Source organism: Saccopteryx leptura, chromosome 7, assembly GCF_036850995.1.
Source record: "Saccopteryx leptura isolate mSacLep1 chromosome 7, mSacLep1_pri_phased_curated, whole genome shotgun sequence".
In the NCBI taxonomy this organism is placed as follows: Eukaryota; Metazoa; Chordata; class Mammalia; order Chiroptera; family Emballonuridae; genus Saccopteryx; species Saccopteryx leptura.
This window is the reverse complement of record NC_089509.1, coordinates 107,073,152-107,092,366: the sequence shown is the minus strand read 5'-3', so window position 1 is coordinate 107,092,366 and position 19,215 is coordinate 107,073,152. Positions and strand designations below refer to the sequence as shown.

Genomic DNA, 19,215 nt, shown 5'->3' with positions numbered 1-19,215 from the left:
TTAAATGTAAAAAATAATTATCTGATAAAAACACCCTCTTATTTTGTTTTAAGATTGAATCATGGCTTCTTCGAGTAGGTGTAAATGTAAGAATAGTCCTAACACCTTCTCTTATATATGTGGCTGTTAAACACTTCAACATCAAAGGCGCAATATTTCATCATTTGTGACACATGCATATATTGCCTATTTTCAAGTTCCCCTTGGCAAGCAAGACAAGAATTGGGCTCCTCATATTGTGTGTCATAATTGTGAGGAAATGCTTTGTGACTGGACAAAAGGAAAATGCAAAAGGAATGCCTTTTGGTATCCCCATGGTTTAGCGTGAACCTAAGGACCACAGCAGTGACTGTTATTTCTGTCTGATCCATACAAACGGCATCGGCAAGAAAAAACAGCATATGATCACATATCCTAATATTCCTTCAGCAATACGACCTATCCCACACTCTGAGACACTCCCGGTTTCAGTTTTTAATGGCTTTATTTCTTCTAAGGATGAAGAAAGTGAACATGGTGATCAAGCGTATTTTCATAAGATGCATGAGGAAATGGTTGTAGAATCTGAAGGATCTTCTTCTGATGCCAAGCAGTCATTAACTCCTCAGCAGTTTAGCCAACCCAAATGGAATGATTTTAGTAAGAATGACATAAAGATTGTCCTCAACTTTCAGAAGTATGAGGAACATAACTGGATCATATGTATGGATCTTAAAATGGTAAATTTCCTGCTAGGACAACAGAGAGGTTTCACAAAGTATCCTTGCTTTCTGTGTTTGTGGGACAGCTCAGCTCGGGAGAAACACTGGACACAGAAGGAGTGGCTGAAACGTGAAGCTCTGGAAGTAGGGATGCAAAATATTGTGAGTGAACCTGTAGTTAATCAAGACAGGATCATTTTTCCCCCACTTCACATCAAACTTGGCTTAATGAAGCAGTTTGTTCGGGCTTTGAATAGAGAAAGTGAATGCTTTCAACATATTATTTCTGCTTTACCTGCCTTGTCTTTCGAGAAGATTAAAGCAAGTGTATTCGATGGACCTCAAACTTGAACCCTCATATGTGACGAAGAATCTGCCAGGAAGATGAATAAGGAGGAGAAAGCAGCATGGCAGTCTTTTGTAGCAGTTACAAAGAACTTCCTTGGCAGCAGAAAACTAGGAACTTCTGGTTCAAAGGATGCTGTTGGCTTTCCGCGACATTGGATGTTACATGAGCGTTAAGATTCACTTCCTGAACAGTCACCTTGATAAGTTTCCCAAAAATCTTGGAGCTGTTAGTGATGAGCAGACTACTGCTGGAGCATCAAAAAAGATTGTCCTCAAAAAGTACACAAATGCAAGAGCTAGCTACAAACACAAATTATTGCCTGAATAGAATTTAAATAAGTTTTGCACAAATTTTATGATTAAAATAAGTGTTTTAATATGTTCTATTTCAAAATTGTAGACAAATTCTGATGCAGTCATATCTTTTAGTATATTAGTGTATTTACTGCATTATATAAATTATTATATTTTCACAAAAATGATGCCCAAGAAGACATTCTACTTCATTATGTTAAACTAAATGTTGAAAATTTTACAATAAGATGAAAACCTAAAATTTTGAATTGCAAAAAAACTGTAGCTTACAGAGAAAAATGTCAGATTTGAGATCAGCACACTTGAATTAGGTAAGAACAAGTGTTTTTGTGGATGCAACAAAAATTTTGTTCCCCAGTGTTATTAGAGAAGAAATGGAAAGGGAAAATATTTCACTCTAAACTATTATTTGATTTGGTATAATTATAAATGAAATTATCTTTCAGTTGTAAGTAATGCCAAATTTATTTACTTTTTTATTTTTATTTTTTGTGACAGAGACAGAGTCAGAGAGAGGGACAGATAAGGACAGACAGACAGGAAGGGAGAGATGAGAAACATCAATTCTTTGTTGCGGCTCCTTAGTTGTTTATTGATTGCTTTCTCATATGTGCCTTGACTGGGGGGCTACAGCAGACCGAGTAACCCCTTGCTCAAGCCAATGACCTTGGGCTCAAGCTGGTGAGCCTTGCTCAAACCAGATGAGCCTATGCTGAAGCTGGCGACCTCGGAGTCTCGAACCTGGGTCTTCCGCATCCCAGTCTGATGCTCTATCCACTGCGCTACTGCCTGGTCAGGCAGCAGTGCAATTTTAGAACAGAGGTTTTCCCTATACTTGCTACAAGTGTAGATTATATTCTAAAATAAAAAAATTTGGTGTTTGATGTATATGTATATACGGTGACAGTTGTTAATTAGACTTAATGTGATGATCGTTTTGCAATATATATTTGCAATATATATAATATATTGAATTATTATGTTTTACACCTGAAACTAATACATTGTTTTATGTCAATTACACCTTGGTTTTAAAAGTTTCGCAAATAACTTTCTGGAGATATTCTTTATGAAAGATTTATAGTTACATTGAAGGTAAAATTATATTATATACTGGATCCTAGAAAGGAATAATACACGTAGTAGTTTGACGTTCTATTTTTGGAAAAGTTGAATACGTACATTTCAACTCTTATTGAAATGTAGAACAATTATTTTAAATGCAGAAGTCTAGAATTTAAGTGACCTGCTGCACATTTGTAGAGAATTGCTGATTGAGTAAAGGCTAGAAAGCATCACTAGAATTATAAAATATTTCACAGTTAGGACACTTTTATAAACCTTATTTTCTTTGGTAGTTGATGTTCCACAATATTCACCTCTGCCTGAGGCCCATAAAAACTAAGAGTTTTGTTAATTCGGAACCTGTTTGCTTGATGTTGTTTCTTATATTGACTAGAATTATCTGTCTTAGTCTCAGAATAACTTTTGTAAATATTCTCAATTTGATTCTCAATTTCCTCCTAAAAACATCATTGTTCTTGTACTTTAACATTCAGTAGTCTGGCTTTCACCCCTCCCACCCTACTATTTTGCATTCCTCCCGCCCTCTGCCTCTGTGACAGCCTATCTCCTCTCCTCCTGTCTCACCCACAGGCTTGATTTGCTCCTCTCGCTGCCATGCTGTTCATACTTAAGGCTGTACTGGCTAATAGCACAGCCATTAGCTGCACATGGATATTGAAAGATGTACCAGGTATCAGGTGGCAGTGGGTGTTGTGAAGAAATAACACGGGTAAAGGAGATAGAAAGAAATGGGGTGCTGTTTTAGGTAGGCTGGTGGGAGAAGTCCTCTTAGATATTTGAAGATACCAAGAGGCCATGTGTGAACTGGGGAAAGGGAATTCAGGCAGAGGAAAAAGGAAGTACAAAGTTTATGGTGGGGACAGCTTGGCTGGTTAGGGGGCTAGCACAGATACCTTAGTGACTGGAACCAAGGGGTAAGTCGTAGAAGCCTTTTTAGAATTTATTTTTCTCTCTTTCTTTCTCTGAGTGGAATGTGAGACTAATGGATACTTTTGAGGAACTGGCTTACGTGTGGAAAATGAACTGGATGGGGAGACATGATGGAAACAGGGAGAACGTTATATCCTTCATAACCTTCTCAGATTGACTTAGCTGCTTACCACCCAGTAATGATAATGTCAGACAAGCTTCTTACTGGCCAGTTAGGTCCCAATGTCTGCTCTTAGCAAGCTCTGCATTACTAACCCCACTAAAACTTCGGTTAAAAAGAGATGTTGATATCAGATCAGGTGTCTGAGTAGGACAATACAAATACATGATGCCCTGGCACTGATTAGATATGGAAATATGGATATAATACCACTCCTTTTCCTCTTATGTGAGGGGGCTAATACTACCTTCCTTGAGGGAATCATTTTAAGGTGTTTAATTCTGGCACTTGGTAAGTATCCAAGGAAGTTAAAATCAGTATTCTGTATTATAAAACCTTTTTTCCTTTCACAATAGTCACTATAGCTTACACTTATGTAACTGCATATTCTTTCTTATTCATTTTTCTGTACTTCTGTAAACTTTATGGAGGCAAAGATGGTGTTTGTTTTACCCCTCACAGTATAATGAGCATAGTACCTAATACATAGTATATGTTAAATGGGTAGAATAACATCATCATCCTCTTCATCAACCTTATTATTAGCAGTAGCAGCAGCGACACTGAATAAAAAATTCAGAGTGATATTTCTCCCTAGAAGTCAGGTACATAGCAATTTATTTATTTGTTTGCCTATATTAACTTTTTAATTTTGAAAAAATAACAAGCATATAGAAAGTACACAAAATAGAATAATAAACCTCATGGGCCTGTCAGTTTCAACAAATTAAGTTTCTACCCTTTTTATCTCATTTCTACCCCTAGGTATGTCCTACCCCACAAGCAATTAGTGTATTAAGTTTTAGGGTTTTTTAAAGTTAATGTACATGAATTGAAATGTCCAAGTCTTAGCTATGTAATTTTGATGAAGGGATGAATGATGTCTTGTAACTCCATACTCACCTTGAATGTATAAAATATTTCTGTTTATCCATAAATCTCCATTGCATGCCTTCTTAGTCATTTTCTGCCCTGGCAATCACTGTTTTGACTTATCATCTTAGATTGGTCTTGCCTGTTTGAGAACTTGATAACTGGAATCACAAAATATTTATTCTTTGTGTTCAGCATTTTACCCGCAGTATAAAGTTAGTAAAATTTGTGTATGATTTCTTGTTTATTACTAATTTGTTCTCCTTTATTGCTGTCTACTAATCTGTTGTATGGTGTATGCCCCAATTTGTTAATCCTTTTTCTATTGATTTGTTTCCAGCTGTGGTTATTATGAATAATACTGTTATGAACATTTGAGTACAAACATTTTTGTGGGATATGTTTTCTTGGATAAGATGTTAGGAGTGGACATTCTGGATTAAAGGGTAGATGTATGTTTAGCTGTAGAAGAAACTGCCAGTACATTTTGCAGCATGCACATCGGGTCGTTTTACATTCTCAATATATGAGAGGCCCAAGTGCTTCCTATTGTTACCAACATCAGGTGTTTTTAGTCTTTTTAGTTTTAGCGATTATATTGTGACAGTTTGTTGTGTTTGAAATATGCATTTTCCTGATAACTACTTATACTAAACCCATTTTTGAGTGCTTATTGGCTGTTCATTTATCCTTCTTTTGTGTAAATCTTTTGCCTATTTCTGTTTGGATTGTTTGTCTTATTGAGTTTTAAGAGTTCTTCAAATATTCTGCATACAAATTTTTTAATATTATGAATATTTTCTTCCAGTTTATGGCTTGACTCCTCAAATTTTAGTAGTGCCTTTGGATGAGCAGAAGTTTTAAATTTTGACGAAGTCTAACATCTTTTTATAGACTTGCTTTTGATATTTCATCTAAGATACCATTGCCTATTCCCAGGTCACAATAATACTCTCTTTTTTCTTCTAAATCCTTTAAATATTTAGAATATTTCAGCTGATGATCTATCTTTAGTTTTTGTATATGGTGTCGGGTAGGATATAGAGTTTAGTTTTCTATGAGATGATTCAGTTGTTCCAGCACCATTCTTAAAAAGATTGTTTATTCTTCATGAATATCTTTGGCATTTTTATTGAAAATCTATTGATGCTGTAGTTGTGGGTTTATTTCTGATCTCTATTCAGTTTCATTCATCTGTTTGCTTATCCATATGTTAATATTATACATGCTCTCTTTTTTTGTGGCAGAGTCAGAGAGAGGGACTGATAGGGACAGACAGACAGGAAGGGCGAGAGATGAGAAACATCAATTCTTTGTTGCGGTTCCTTAGTTGTTCATTGACTGATATCTTATATGTGCCTTGACCGGGGGGGGGGGGCTACAGCAGACCGAGTGACCCCTTGCTCGAGCCAGCGACCTTGGGCTCAAGCTGGTGAGCCCTGCTCAAACCCAATGAGCCCACGCTCAAGCTAGTGACCTCGGGGTCTTGAACCCGGGTCCCCTGCATCCCAGTCCGAAACTCTATCCACTGCACCACCACCTGGTCAGGCAATATCATACATACTCTTGCCTGACCTGTGGTGGTGCACTGGATAAAGTGTCGACTTTGAACGTTGAGGTCACTGGTTCAAAATCCTGGGCTTGGTCAAGGCACATATGAAAAGCAACTACTACGAGTTGATGCTTCCAGCTCTCCCCTCCCCCCACCTTTCTCTCTGTCTTTCTCAAATCAGTAAATAAAAATCTTTAAAAATACTGTATACCATACTTTTGATTGCTATAGCTATAAGTTCTTTTTAAAAAAATTAAATTTGGGGAGGTAACATTGGTTGAAGATTATAAGTTCCAGCTGTACAATTCTATAATACATCAACTGTATATTGCATTGTGTGTTCAATACTCAAAGTGTTCACAACTCAACAATAAGGCAAACAATCCAATGGGCAGAGGATTTAGACAAAAGCAGGATAAACGAACAGCCAGTAAGCATCATCAGATGTTTGACCCGCTTTACCTTATCTATCCTTTTTCCACCCTTAAGTAAGTTCTTAAAGATAGATGGTTTTAGTTCTTCATCTTTGTTCTTTTTAAAAGAAGGTTCAACGATTATAGGTCCTTTGTATTTCTATAGAAATTTTAGAGTCATTTTGTCAATTTCTATAGGAAGGCAGGTGTGGGATTAACATTAGAATTTAGTAAAATCTATAACTTATTTTGGGAAGTGTGAGATTACCAGATTTACATATACATACATTTTGGGGGGCAGAAGAAGAGATGTATTCATAAGTTTCGGTATTCTATTTATATGGTATTACTCTCTATTTATAGATTATCTTTAATACTGTATATTTAGGAAGGAGCTTGGAATTTATACCTTTTACATCTGATTATCTAATGTATATTTTTCTTTTATTACATGAGTTCCATGTAATAGGGACTGTCTTGTGCTCAGCATATCCCCAGGGCCTATCTATGTTGCTTCAGGCAAATAGGTGAGACATAATGAGTATGTGCTTTTAATATTTTGGCTCTTTAGTTAAACTTTTAATAATTTTTAGAGTAGTTAATTGATGATTTTTTGCTCCTTTTATGGAATTCCTTTGGACTAGGGATCACTTTCCTTTCATGGTGGGAATTTAAACAACTTTCTATAAAGCTAAATCATGCCCCACTTTTTAGAGTACTGTACTGTTTGTTTGTTTGTTTGTTTTTTGTGGGCTATTATGTTAAGGAAATAGAATGTAGACCAGAAAAGGTTTATTGAGAGGCCTGATGATTTGGCAGAAAATAATACTGACTCGGATTATTAATTAAAAGATTAAAATGTACCATTAAAAAATAATGAAATACTTTCTTTTGCATATAGAAATAAAAATTTTTTTAACTAAATTGCAATTAATTGTGAGGAATTAAGTGCTTCACTGAGGGTCTCTAATTTTGCTCACAATGTTCACTTCTATCAAAGATCAGAGACACCTACTTTTTCTAACGACCTGTTCAATATAACGACTTTCAGAACAAACACGGTGGAAGTAAAAATAATTAGGCCCAGAAAATATCATGTTTAGTATTTAGGTAATTACCTGTTACATTAAGAAAATATTTTTTCTGGATATGGGTTTACCCCTTTCTTTTTTTGGTGAGGAATATAATGAAGGTTTTCCCTAATCTGGTTGAATTCCATTTTGTCTGCTCAAAAGTTATTCCAATATAATTTTAGTGGGTTAAAAGAATTTATGTATAAACAAGTCAGGACAGTGAAATACTTGGTAATTATATAGTATTATTTTCAGAAAATACATTGATTCAAGTTCGCACATGCAAAAAATACCTGATAGTGAAGGCTTGCTTTGATTGGTACAGGTAAACAAGAAAATGTTTATATGATTCTTTCTGCCAAATTATTGTAACAAAATAATCCAATAAGCTCATTATTAAGTGGGTACTCCAAAATATAAATACTTAGTTAATACTATTTGGCTAATAAAATTCTTTGACTGGGGAATACACATAAAAATAATTTTTTAGAGTACACTATTTTTTTTTTTGAGGGAGAGGGAGAGAGAAAGAGAGAAAGAGAGAGAAAGAAGGACAAACAGGAAAGGAGAGATGAGAAGCATCAATTCTTTGTTGTGGCACCTTAGTTATTCATTGTTTGCTTTCTCATATAAGCCTTGATGGGTGTGGGGTGCTCCAGCTGAGCCAGTGACCCCCTTGCTCAAGCCAGTGATTTTAGGCTTAAGCTAGAAACCATAGGGTCATGTCTATAATCCTATGCTCAAGCCAGCAACCCCACGCTCAAGTTGGTGAGCCTGTGCTCAAGCCTGTGACCTTGGCGTTTCAAACCTGGGTCCTCTGTGTCCCAGGCCAATGTAGAGCACACTATTAAATCATATTCTTATGTGGAAATGTGGAGTTTTGAGGACACTGTATTTATAGTATGATAAAAAAATATGGGTATTTTAATATTTTATACTTTAATAGTAGATTTTGATATACTGATTTTATGAAATGGGAAAGTTAGTCATTCTGCAATCTCTTTAAGGGAAGAAACATGTAAAAAGTGTGTTCTTTATGATACAAATCTAAGTAGAATGTTTCACGGAGCAACTCTTATTTTATTATACTTGAAATAGAATCTCTTATGTTGTGTTTTAAAAGTTAATGAAAAAACACGTTCTGGCCTGACCAAGGCGGTGGCGCAGTGGATAGAGCGTCGGACTAGGATGCAGAGGACCCAGGTTCAAGACCCCGAGGTCACCAGCTTGAGTGTGGGCTCATCTGGTTTGAGCAAGGCTCACCAGCTTGGACCCAAGGACTTTGGCTCGAGCAAGGGGTTACTCGGTCTGCTGAAGGCCCGTGGTCAAGGCACATATGAAAAAGCAATCCATGAACAACTAAGGTGTTGCAACGAAAAACTGATGATTGATGCTTGTCCCTATCTATCCCTATCTCTGACTCTCTCTTTGTCTCTGTAAAAAAACAAAAACAAAACAAAACAAAGAACAACAAAAAACAAAACATGTTCTGCTAATATGAGAAAATACTATATAGTTTTAGATATTCATAGCTTATGAATATTTTTAACTTTACTTTTTAGTATTACTTTCATTTTCCTTTTATTAAGCAGATGGGCAGCAGGAAGGTCATAATAGGAAAAGCACCACCATGAAATGAATTTAAATTGTTTTACTGAGTAGACTTCATTTTCCAAGCCCAAAAAACCAATTTAATGATCAGAAAAACTTTAAGGTCTAATACTTCAGTCAATTCTTATGCTTTCTTTTCTTGGATAAGCACAAATAGGCCTTTAAATGTTATTTAAAAAGTGAGTTGATGCAATGTTGCATATTTGTGGTTCTGCTTAAGAAACTTCACAGCATTATTTTTCTACATGCAGGGTGGGGCTAAAGTGGCTTTAGAGCTGTGAGAATGAGAAACAGTTTATTATAATTCCTCAAGTGGTTGAAAGTAAGCATCTTAGTAGATGTTAAATAGATCTTTATAAAAGTTTAAATTCTTTATATAGTTTTACTAATCATGAATTTTGACATTTTCAGTCCATTAGTGGATATTTACCTTATTTGCATGACCCCTATATTTAGGTAGGTAATTTAATTAGAGGACTTGAATGTATCTTTTCTACTATACAGTAACAGTAATATGATGATGATGATGACAGTCACATTCACTGAATATTTGATATGTACCAGACAGTATATAAGCCATTTTACATGCTTTCTTAAATGAATGAGATTTCAGGTTCTGTGCTTGTGTTTTCACAACTCAGTGTCAACTCAGCCAGTTTTTTCCCAGTCAATCACTATACTTAAACTCTCACCTCTTCATACATTACTGATTGGCCACATGGAGATGGCAGAGGGGTCCTCTCGTTTTTGGTCCATCTTCATTTACACATATAGAGGGTTAAAACCTGGCAAGATTAAATTAATTGTTGCTCTAATAATTGGCTTATTCCTCAGACGATTTTCAAGACTGAATATTTTAATGACTATTGTTTTGCACCTTCAAGATGATGTGGAAATGAAGTTGAGGGTTAGATGGTGGAAATAGATAATTAGTACTGTGACACATTGTTTATTTACATGTAATAAACTCAAAAATAGTGGTAGTGAAATAAAGAATGATCCAGGTCATTTTCCTTAAAAAGAGGAGAGGTAGAGGATAAAAAAGGAAGGACACTTGGAAGACAGACAGACCTCTGCACTGTCATCATATGCCACATGTGACTTGATCTTGCATAAGGGTCTCATTGATTATAATATGCTCCATCAGGAGCCTGGAAACCTGACCTTATTCCACCTCCATGGAAATATCCCAGTCACTGGCCCTAAGTGATTACTTCGCCATAGCTCCTAAAGCAGAAATCTGTTTGCATGCATTTATTTTATGTGAATTTGAATTTTGAAATATTGTGTTACAGAGAAGATTTATTCCATTCTTATTATCTTGTGAGGTGTCAGCCCTCTAATTCAGTCTATCTGATTTCAGAACGTATTCAATTAATTAGCACTTTATCTTTTAACTGTTAGGTAAATATTGATACATTTTCATTATAAAGTAAATTTTATATATTTATTTAGAAACTAACATGTTATGGGAATGGGTGAAATATTTCCATTAATTTTTCACATAGGGCCTGGGCTTCAAATTAGTATTCTTGCTTTATACCTGAGGTTTGCAGAAAATATGTCTAGTTGAAGAATGCTTCTCTGTTACAACACTGAATTTGAAGACCTTTCTTATCAAATTACCAGTTATTTTAGTAATATGATATACAGGTGGTGTGTATTTTTCATATGCATTACCAGAATAAAATCTTGGTTTTTCAGAACTTAATTGCTTTCTTTTTTACAGTTAAGTAACTTTGTGAGCATTCTCTTTTAACTGTGTATCCAAAAAGTTCAGAATGAAATTTTGTAGTCTTTTCTTTGTGATTATTTTGAATTATCCTGTTTTCTATGTATTTAAACTTTGTAAACAAATTCTTTTTGGAAGTAGGTAAATTACAAGTTATTTTGGCAGCCTATCTTTACTTTTCCTTCAGTAAATTGTGAGTGGATAATATTTTTGAAAGGACAGGTTTGGGCCCCTTCGTCTCCCATCCCAATATACATTTTGTTGGTTGTGATCCTTCAGTGAGAATTGTAATGGGATCTTTGTTTTTCAATTTTCTTTTGAATTGCTTGATATTGGATTTATCTGATAACTAAGTATTTTTTCAGAAGAATTAGCAGTATTGTTTAAAGTTATTATTATTATTTTTCAGCAAGGCTAGAGAAGATCTGCTAAAAACTCAGAAAGAACGTGATCATCATCGAATGCATCACGGACGAGTAGTCCAAGAAAAAAACAAGTTAATTAATGACCTCAAAGGGTAAGCTGCTAATATCATACTTGTTGGCATATTTATTAAAGAGCTATTCAATTAGTATCCTAATACATTTATTTAGCATTTCACAGAACTACAATAGATATTCTAAAAATTTATATAGACCCACAAAAGACCCAAAATAGCAACAGCAATCTTGAGAAAGAAGAACAAAGTTAGAGGAATCACACTACCTGATTTCAAACTATACTACAAGGTCATGGTAATCAAAATAGCATGAGAGTGGCATAAAAACAGACATATTGTTCAATGGAACAGAATGGAGAGCCCAGAAATAAAAATCTATGCCTTTATTATCAATATTTGACAAAGGAGGAAAGAGTATACAGTGAGTTTAAAGATAAGCTATTCAATAAATGGTATTGAGAAAATTGGACAGATACACACACAAAAAAATAAAACTGGACCACCTTCTTACACAAGAATAAACTCAAAATGAATTAAAGACTTAGATGTTAGATTCAAAATCATGAAAATCTAGAAGAAAACATAGGCAGTAAAATCTCAGACATGTCTTGTAGCAATATTTCTTTCAGATCCATCACCTCAAGCAAGGAAAATAAAAGAAAAACAAATGAGACTGCATAAAATTAAAAAGTTTTTGCACAGCAAAGTAAACAGCTAACAAAATGAAAAGACAACCCACTGAATAGGAAACGTATTTCCCAAGGATGTATCTGATAAGGGTTAATATCCAGAATTTATAAGGAACTTACAAAACTCAACATCAAAACCCCCCCAGACAATTCAATTAAGAAATGGACAAAGGATCTGAATAGATGCTTCTCCAAAGAGGACATATAGATGGCCAATAAACATATGAAAAGATACTCTACATCAGTTAATCATCCGGAAATGCAAATTAATACCACAATGAGATATCACTTCACTCCTATCAGAATCACTCTCACTCACAAATCAACAAACACAAGTGTTGGCGAGGATGTGTAGAGAAGGGGACCCTTGTGCACTGTTGGTGGGAATACAGATAGGTGCAGCCATTGGGGAAAGCAGCATTTTAATCAAAAGATTAAAAATGTTATTGCCTTATGATCCAGCAATTCCTCTTCTGGGAATATATACAAAGAAACCTAAAACACTAATTGAAAATAATATATGCACCCTTATGTTCATTGCAGCATTATTTACAATAACCATGATTTGAAAGCAGCTTAAGTGCCATCAGCAGATGAGTGGATAAAAAGACTGTGGTACATTTACACAGTGGAGTACTACTCAGCTGTAAAAAAGGAAATCGTACTTTTGGAAACATCATGGATGAACATGGAAAGCATTATGCAAAGTGAAATGTTAGTCATGGAAAGACAAATACCACATGATTTCACTTGAATGTAGAATCGAATGAACAAAACAAACTAAGGAACAAAAAAGAAACAGACTCATAAATACGGAGAATAGACTGACAACTGTCAAAGGGGGTGGGGCTTGGGGTGTGGGTGAGAATGGTGGAGGGGTTATGCAAAGAAAAAAGAACCTATAGTCAAACAACAGCATGTTGATTGCAGGAGGGAAGGGGTTTGGAAGAAGGTGGACGGGTATAGAGGGGTAATAGATGGTGATGGAAGGACTTAGGGTGGTGAACACACAATGCAAATAAAGATGATGTATTGTAGAATCGTGCATATGAAACCTGTATAATTTTATTAACCAATGTCACCCCAATACATTCAATTAAAAATTTTAAAAGAGTTTTTTTTTTTTTTTTTTTGTATTTTTCTGAAGCTGGAAATGGGGAGAGACAGTCAGACAGACTCCCACATGCGCCCGCCCAGGATCCACCCGGCACGCCCACCAGGGACGATGCTCTGCCCACCAGGGGGCGATGCTCTGCCGCTCCGGGGCATCGCTCTGTCGCGACCAGAGCCACTCTAGCACCTGGGGCAGAGGCCAAGGAGCCATCCCCAGCGCCCGGGCCATCTTTGCTCCAATGGAGCCTCGGCTGCGGGAGGGGAAGAGAGAGACAGAGAGGAAGGAGAGGGGGAGGGGTGGAGAAGCAAATGGGCGCTTCTCCTGTGTGCCCTGGCCGGGAATTGAACCCGGGACCTCTGCACACCAGGCCGATGCTCCACCACTGAGCCAAATGGCCAGGGCCTTAAAAGAGTTTTTTAATTAGTGTTAAGCAACTTGGTTATGGCAGACAAAATCAGGTAAAGTAAGTTATTGAACATTTATTGAGCATATCCTGAGTCCCAAACACTATACCATGCATCTGAGGTATAAAGGTGAATAAATTTAGGCTCTTGCTGCTATATCCTCTGCTGTCTATCAGGGCAACTCAGGCTCTCCACTTTGCTGAGGGCTCACTATCACTTTTTCTAAGTTTCTAAGAGGCACTCCAGGAGTGAATTCATCTCATGCACTGGAGTTTTTGTTCCAGTACTTGTAAAATTCAGTGTCTTAAGAAAGTGGTTCAAGTTCAGTGAATTCTGGTTTATCCATTCTTAGTTCTTTTTATCAGGTGGCTCAATCTTCGGGATGCTCTTCTGGTTCCCGTTAGTACACGGTGATAAATTCTTGGAGCAGTTTAGGTGTATAGTCTTCCTTCTCGTTAAACCATTAGCTTAGCAGTCAAGAGACGATAAAGTTGGAGTAACTCCAGGAAGACATCTTTTACCTTGTGGTGAAAAGATCTCTGAAGCAGCATTTTTAAGGCAAGGAGGGCCATTTCTGCAAGCCCATAAGACCCAAGAAAAGGGCTACAGAACCAATATACTCAGGGACATCCTGAAAACCAGGAGAAAAGAAGTAATTTCATATTGATAAAAGAGTCAATTCAGCAGGCACACATAGCATGCAAGAATCTACTATAAGGCTTTCAAATTATATGGAAGAAAATCTGATTCAATGGAAAAGAAAAACAATTGAAGATTTTAATACTCCTTTTTTAGCAGTTAGTAGAAAGATAGGCAAAAATTACCTAAGTCTATTTTATTTTATTATGTTGAAAGGAGGGAAAATAGTGAGGCAGACTCCCACATGCACCCCAACCAGGATCCACTTGGCAGCCCCATCTGGGGTTGATGCTCAAGTACTTAGCTATTTTTAGTGCCTGAGGCTGTTGCACTCAGACTAACTGAGCTATCCTCAGTGCCTGGGTCCACGCTGGATCCAATCTAGCCACTGGCTGAAGGAGGGGAAGAGCAAGAGAAGGGGTAGAGGGAGGGGGAAGAAGCAGATGGTCGCTTTTCCTGTGTGCCCTGACCGGGAATTGACCTGAAATGTCAGTATGCTGGGCCAATGCTCTAGCCACTGAGCCACTAGCCAGAGTCTAAAAATTACCTCAGTCTCTATAGAGTGAGACAAATTAACTGAACATAATTGACCTTTCTTGAATTCTACTTTGGACTTTTCAAATGTACATGGAATGTTTACCACAATAAGTCATATACTGAGCCATAAAATAAGCCTGTCAATTAATTTTAAAGAATTGATGTCATTCAAAATATATTCTTTGATTAAACCAAAGTAAGTTAAAAATTGATGACACAATCTCTGGAAAATTCTCAATTACCTAGAAGTAAATAGAATACTTTTGAGACAAAGTAGGAAATGAGAAAATATTTTGAACTGACTGAAAATGCAGCATTTTCAAATTTGTGAGATGGAGCCAAAGCAACGCTTAAAGTGAAATTGATAGCATTAAATCTCTGTATTAGAAAAGAACATTTTTTTTTATTTTTCCCAGTGCCTGTTGCACGCCTCAAGGAAAGAGTGGCCCTGTGAGGCCAGCCTGATGTCCTGAGGAGGTCCTTTCTCTCTCTCCCTGAAAAGAACATTTTAAACTAGTGATCTAATCTTGCACTTTAGAATGTCAAAAAAAATTAAATACAAATACATAAAAAGAAATGAAAGAATAAAAATACGATCTGTACCCAATAAACTAGCAAAGGAATAAGCATAAGAAAAAATCAACAAACTCATATATTGGGTTTTTTTTAAGTATAATAAAACTGACAATATTGGTAATAGAATTGAGAAATTCTCAATAGACTAATCATTACCAAAATGTTGGCAAGTTGCCCTGTAAATTACAACCCGGCAATTCATCTATATATTTTTTTTCTAAGAGAAATGAAAAACTATAATTAAAATGTATCTTATGTGACTGGTATAACAATGTTCATTGTAGCTTTATTCATAATAGCCCCAAACTGAAAACAACTCTCAGTACTTCAGCAGAATATTGCATGAACTCATTTTGGATTACCTACTAGGAAACATTACTGATAATAAAAAAGGAATGAATTACGGATATACACAACATGGAAGAATCTGAAAAACATTATGCTGAGTGAAAGAAGCCAGTTCCAAAAGACAATGTATTTTATGATTTCTTTCTTTTTTTACTAGTAAGTGAGAGGTGGGGGGCAGAGAGACAGACTCCCGCATGCGCCTTGACTGTGATCTACCTGGCAAGCCCACTAGGGGGGATGCTGTGCCCATCTGGTGGGGGGTGTCGCTCTGTGGCTCGGCAACCGAGCTATTCTACCACCTGAGGCAAAGCCATGATGCCATCCTCACTGCCCAAGGCCAGCTTGCTCAAATGAGTCGTGGCTGTGATAGAGGGAGAGAGAGAGACAGATAGAGACAGAGAGAGAAGCAGGAAGGGTGGAACAGCAGATGGTCACTTCTCTTGTGTGTCCTGACTGGGAATCGAACCCAGGATTTCTGTATGCCGGGCTGACATTCTACCACTGAGCCAACTGGCCAAGGTTCTATGATTTCAAATATATGAAGTTCTGGGGTCTCATGAGATGTTAAAAATGCTCTATATGTTAGTGACAATGTGAACTACCTGGGCAAGCATATTTATGAAAACTCTAAACTATAACATTTATGATCTGTTTTACTCCAGGTAAATTATACTTCAATAAAAAAGTAAAAGCTATTCTAATTTTAAAATAAAACAGGTTCTTAAAAGTATTTATATCATAAGTTGAGTCAATTATTTTTCTAAGAGATTTCAAAATACAATATTTTTTATACTTAATTTCTTTAATATGAAGTTGACTTGTTTTCAAGACCATCCTTTATTTTGATGTGAATGACACTTATTCTGGTTAAACATCTATTGTGTGTAATCCTTGTCATTTGAAAATTGTTTCTGAATTGATTAAAGGAACACATTTTGCCCCCTCAGTGAGTAGCAGTGATCTGAGTGCATATTTGAGCACAGAGAAATGTGTCTTTCCAACACCCACCCCGGCTGCAGGGAAGCTGTGTGCTACATAATACTCCTTACACCTCTTGGCTCGGCTGTGTTGACCTTTATGTGGTTATTCGTTTAATATTCCAGGGCAAAAGAAAAAACTGAAAAGAAGTAAAATGTTTAGACGTTAAGCGGAAATCACTGATTAATTGAATTACCCTTTAAGATGCCCTTTATTTTTCATAGGTTGAAGTTACATTATGCGTCATATGAACCAACTATAAGGGTGTTACTTGAGAAGCACCAGACTTTACTGAAGCAGAAAATGCTGACCTCCTTGCAAAGAGACAGAGCAGCTGAGCAGGTAAAAAGACTGTCAGGGCTACCTCCAAATTATATTTTAGCCATTTATGTTTTTACAGCAAAATTAGAAATTTAGTTTTGTTCCTGAGATAAATTTACAAACTTTCCACCAATTGTCATGTTGTAAAAAAAATTCATTTGGAAACATTCAGAACAAGTATTTTATCCATTTTAAACCTGTAGAGATCTTTTTTTTTTTTTTGAAAATTTTTTATTTATTTATTTTTTACAGAGACAGAGAGTGAGTCAGAGAGAGGGATAGACAGGGACAGACAGACAGGAACGGAGAGAGATGAGAAGCATCAATCATTAGTTTTTCATTGCGCGTTGCGGCACCTTCGTTGTTCATTGATTGCTTTCTCATATGTGCCTTGACCACGGGCCTTCAGCAGACCAAGTAACCCCTTGCTGGAGCCAGCGACCTTGGGTCCAAGCTGGTGAGCTTTTCTTCAAACCAGATGAGCCCGCACTCAAGCTGGTGATCTTGGGGTCTTGAACCCGGGTCCTCTGTATCCCAGTCCAACGCTCTATCCACTGCGCCACCGCCTGGTCAGGCTAGAGATCTTTATTAAATTAAATATTAATGAATTAAAGCAAAATTTTATAGGAAATATTGAAGTATAGTTAGAGAAAAAAACTCAGACATTGTGGTCAAAGTTGAGATTAAATGCCAGTTTTGACAGCCATAAACATGGACTTTGAACTCAGATTTCTCGTATCTAAGGTGTAGCCACAGTGACCTACCTTTTATTAGTGCTTTGAAACTTATATATGAGATAATGAATAACATCTCTCTGCAATTTGCCCCCAACCAAATATTTGGGACAACACGGTATTGACTCAATTTTTAGTCATTTTTGCTGTTGACACCCTTTTCATTCTTTCCGTGTTTCTTGGCTTAGGGCAGTATTGAGGAACCACTGGTATAGAATTTAAGAAAAATAAATACAGCCTCAGCAGGCGGTGGTGCAGTGGATAGAGCGTCAGAGTCGGATGCAGTAGACCCAGGTTAACAACCCCAAGGTTGCTGGCTTCAGTGCGGGTTCATCTGGTTTGAGCACAGCTCACCAACTTGAACTCAAGGTCGCTGGCTCTAGCAAGGGGTCACTCAGTCTGCTGTAGCCCCATGGTCAAGGCACATATGAGAAAGCAATCAATGAACACCTAATGTGCCGCAACGAGGAACTGATGCTTCTCATGCCTCTCCCTTCCTGTCTGTCTGTCCCTATCTGTCCCTCTCTCTGTCTCTCTCTGTCTCTCTCTCCCTCTCTCTCTCCCTTCCTGTCTGTCTGTCCCTATCTGTCCCTCTCTCTGTCTCTCTCTGTCTCTGTCTCTCTCTCTCTCTCTCTCTCTCTGTCACACACACACACACACACACACACAAAATAAAAATAAACACAAGTGTATAGGACACATTAAAACTATGCAGCAGTTTATTTGAAAATATAAAATGAAACTATGCATAACATTTTTCCATTGCTTTCTGGAGATTCCCATTTTTAGCAATACTTTTAGAATCGGTAAAACTTGCATGATAGTTATAGTTTTCCTTGAATTATTTTATTGTCTGCCTTTTTATTTTATTGACTGCCTACAACAGTCTCAAAGTTTAACACAGGGTGTTATATTAACATCACTTTGATTCTTTGTGCTTGAATTTTAATTTTGTATTCTTGAATGTTTGAATTGTATTGTTAGTAATATTGCATACAATGAATGCAATAATAATGTACATTTTCATGGCATTTTATGTCACACCTGCAGAAACTCACCTCTTTTCTCCTGTTCATCTAACCTGTTCCCCAGCCTCCCAGTAAGAGCCACAATTCCACATCTTGGTTTACTGGGGCTAGATGCAGGTTGTTCCTACTTTTTATCCTGCCATGGGGCCAGCTTAGACTTTTGCTACCCATCTTATTCTCCTTTCCCCCCTGGTCTCATGCTTACTTTCCTGTTATCCTTCTCCAAGGAGGAACCCATCGGTGACTTGGCTGTATGTTCCCGAGTGACCGTGTATCCTTTGGGGTCGCTGACAGACCAGTCAGACTGAGTTTCACTATTCAACGAGATCGGGGCCCTGCCGGATTGCAGGCTGGGAGTGCCAGCAGTTCACTCCAGACCGTTGATTTCTACACCGCAACCTGTCCAGCGCTGCATCTGCCACTCATATTCTGTGTGATTAGAGCTAAGCTCTCTTCCTGGAAAGGCCGTCAGTTCCCCTAGCTCTAATATGAGGGGAATTTCTGTGCTTGTATCAGAGGCCATATTGAGTACACATTTCAACCACACACAGTCTTTGCGTTTTAAATTGCTCCTCACTGGTTTAGTTAGAAGAGCTAAGGGTTGGGAGTGGCAG

At 37.0% G+C, this 19,215-nt stretch overlaps 1 protein-coding gene and 1 non-coding gene across 5 annotated transcripts in view; one reads left to right on the top strand and one right to left on the bottom strand.

Annotated features, from left to right (window-relative positions):
- SPAG16 (sperm associated antigen 16) overlaps positions 1 to 19,215 on the top strand; it is a 204,617-nt gene that overhangs the window by 28,169 nt on the left and 157,233 nt on the right. For 2 of the 4 annotated variants that reach the window (XM_066346112.1, XM_066346109.1), the window contains 2 exons: positions 11,204 to 11,311; positions 16,743 to 16,860. In XM_066346112.1, coding sequence (XP_066202209.1) covers positions 11,204 to 11,311; positions 16,743 to 16,860 — 226 coding nt within the window. The remainder of the gene's footprint in view (positions 1 to 11,203; positions 11,312 to 16,742; positions 16,861 to 19,215) is intronic. The other 2 variants (XM_066346111.1, XM_066346110.1) reach the window with 1 other exon arrangement.
- On the bottom strand, positions 15,034 to 15,202 carry LOC136379248 (small nucleolar RNA SNORA64/SNORA10 family). Its single transcript, XR_010746731.1, has one exon. It is a non-coding gene; the product is annotated as a small nucleolar RNA SNORA64/SNORA10 family (small nucleolar RNA).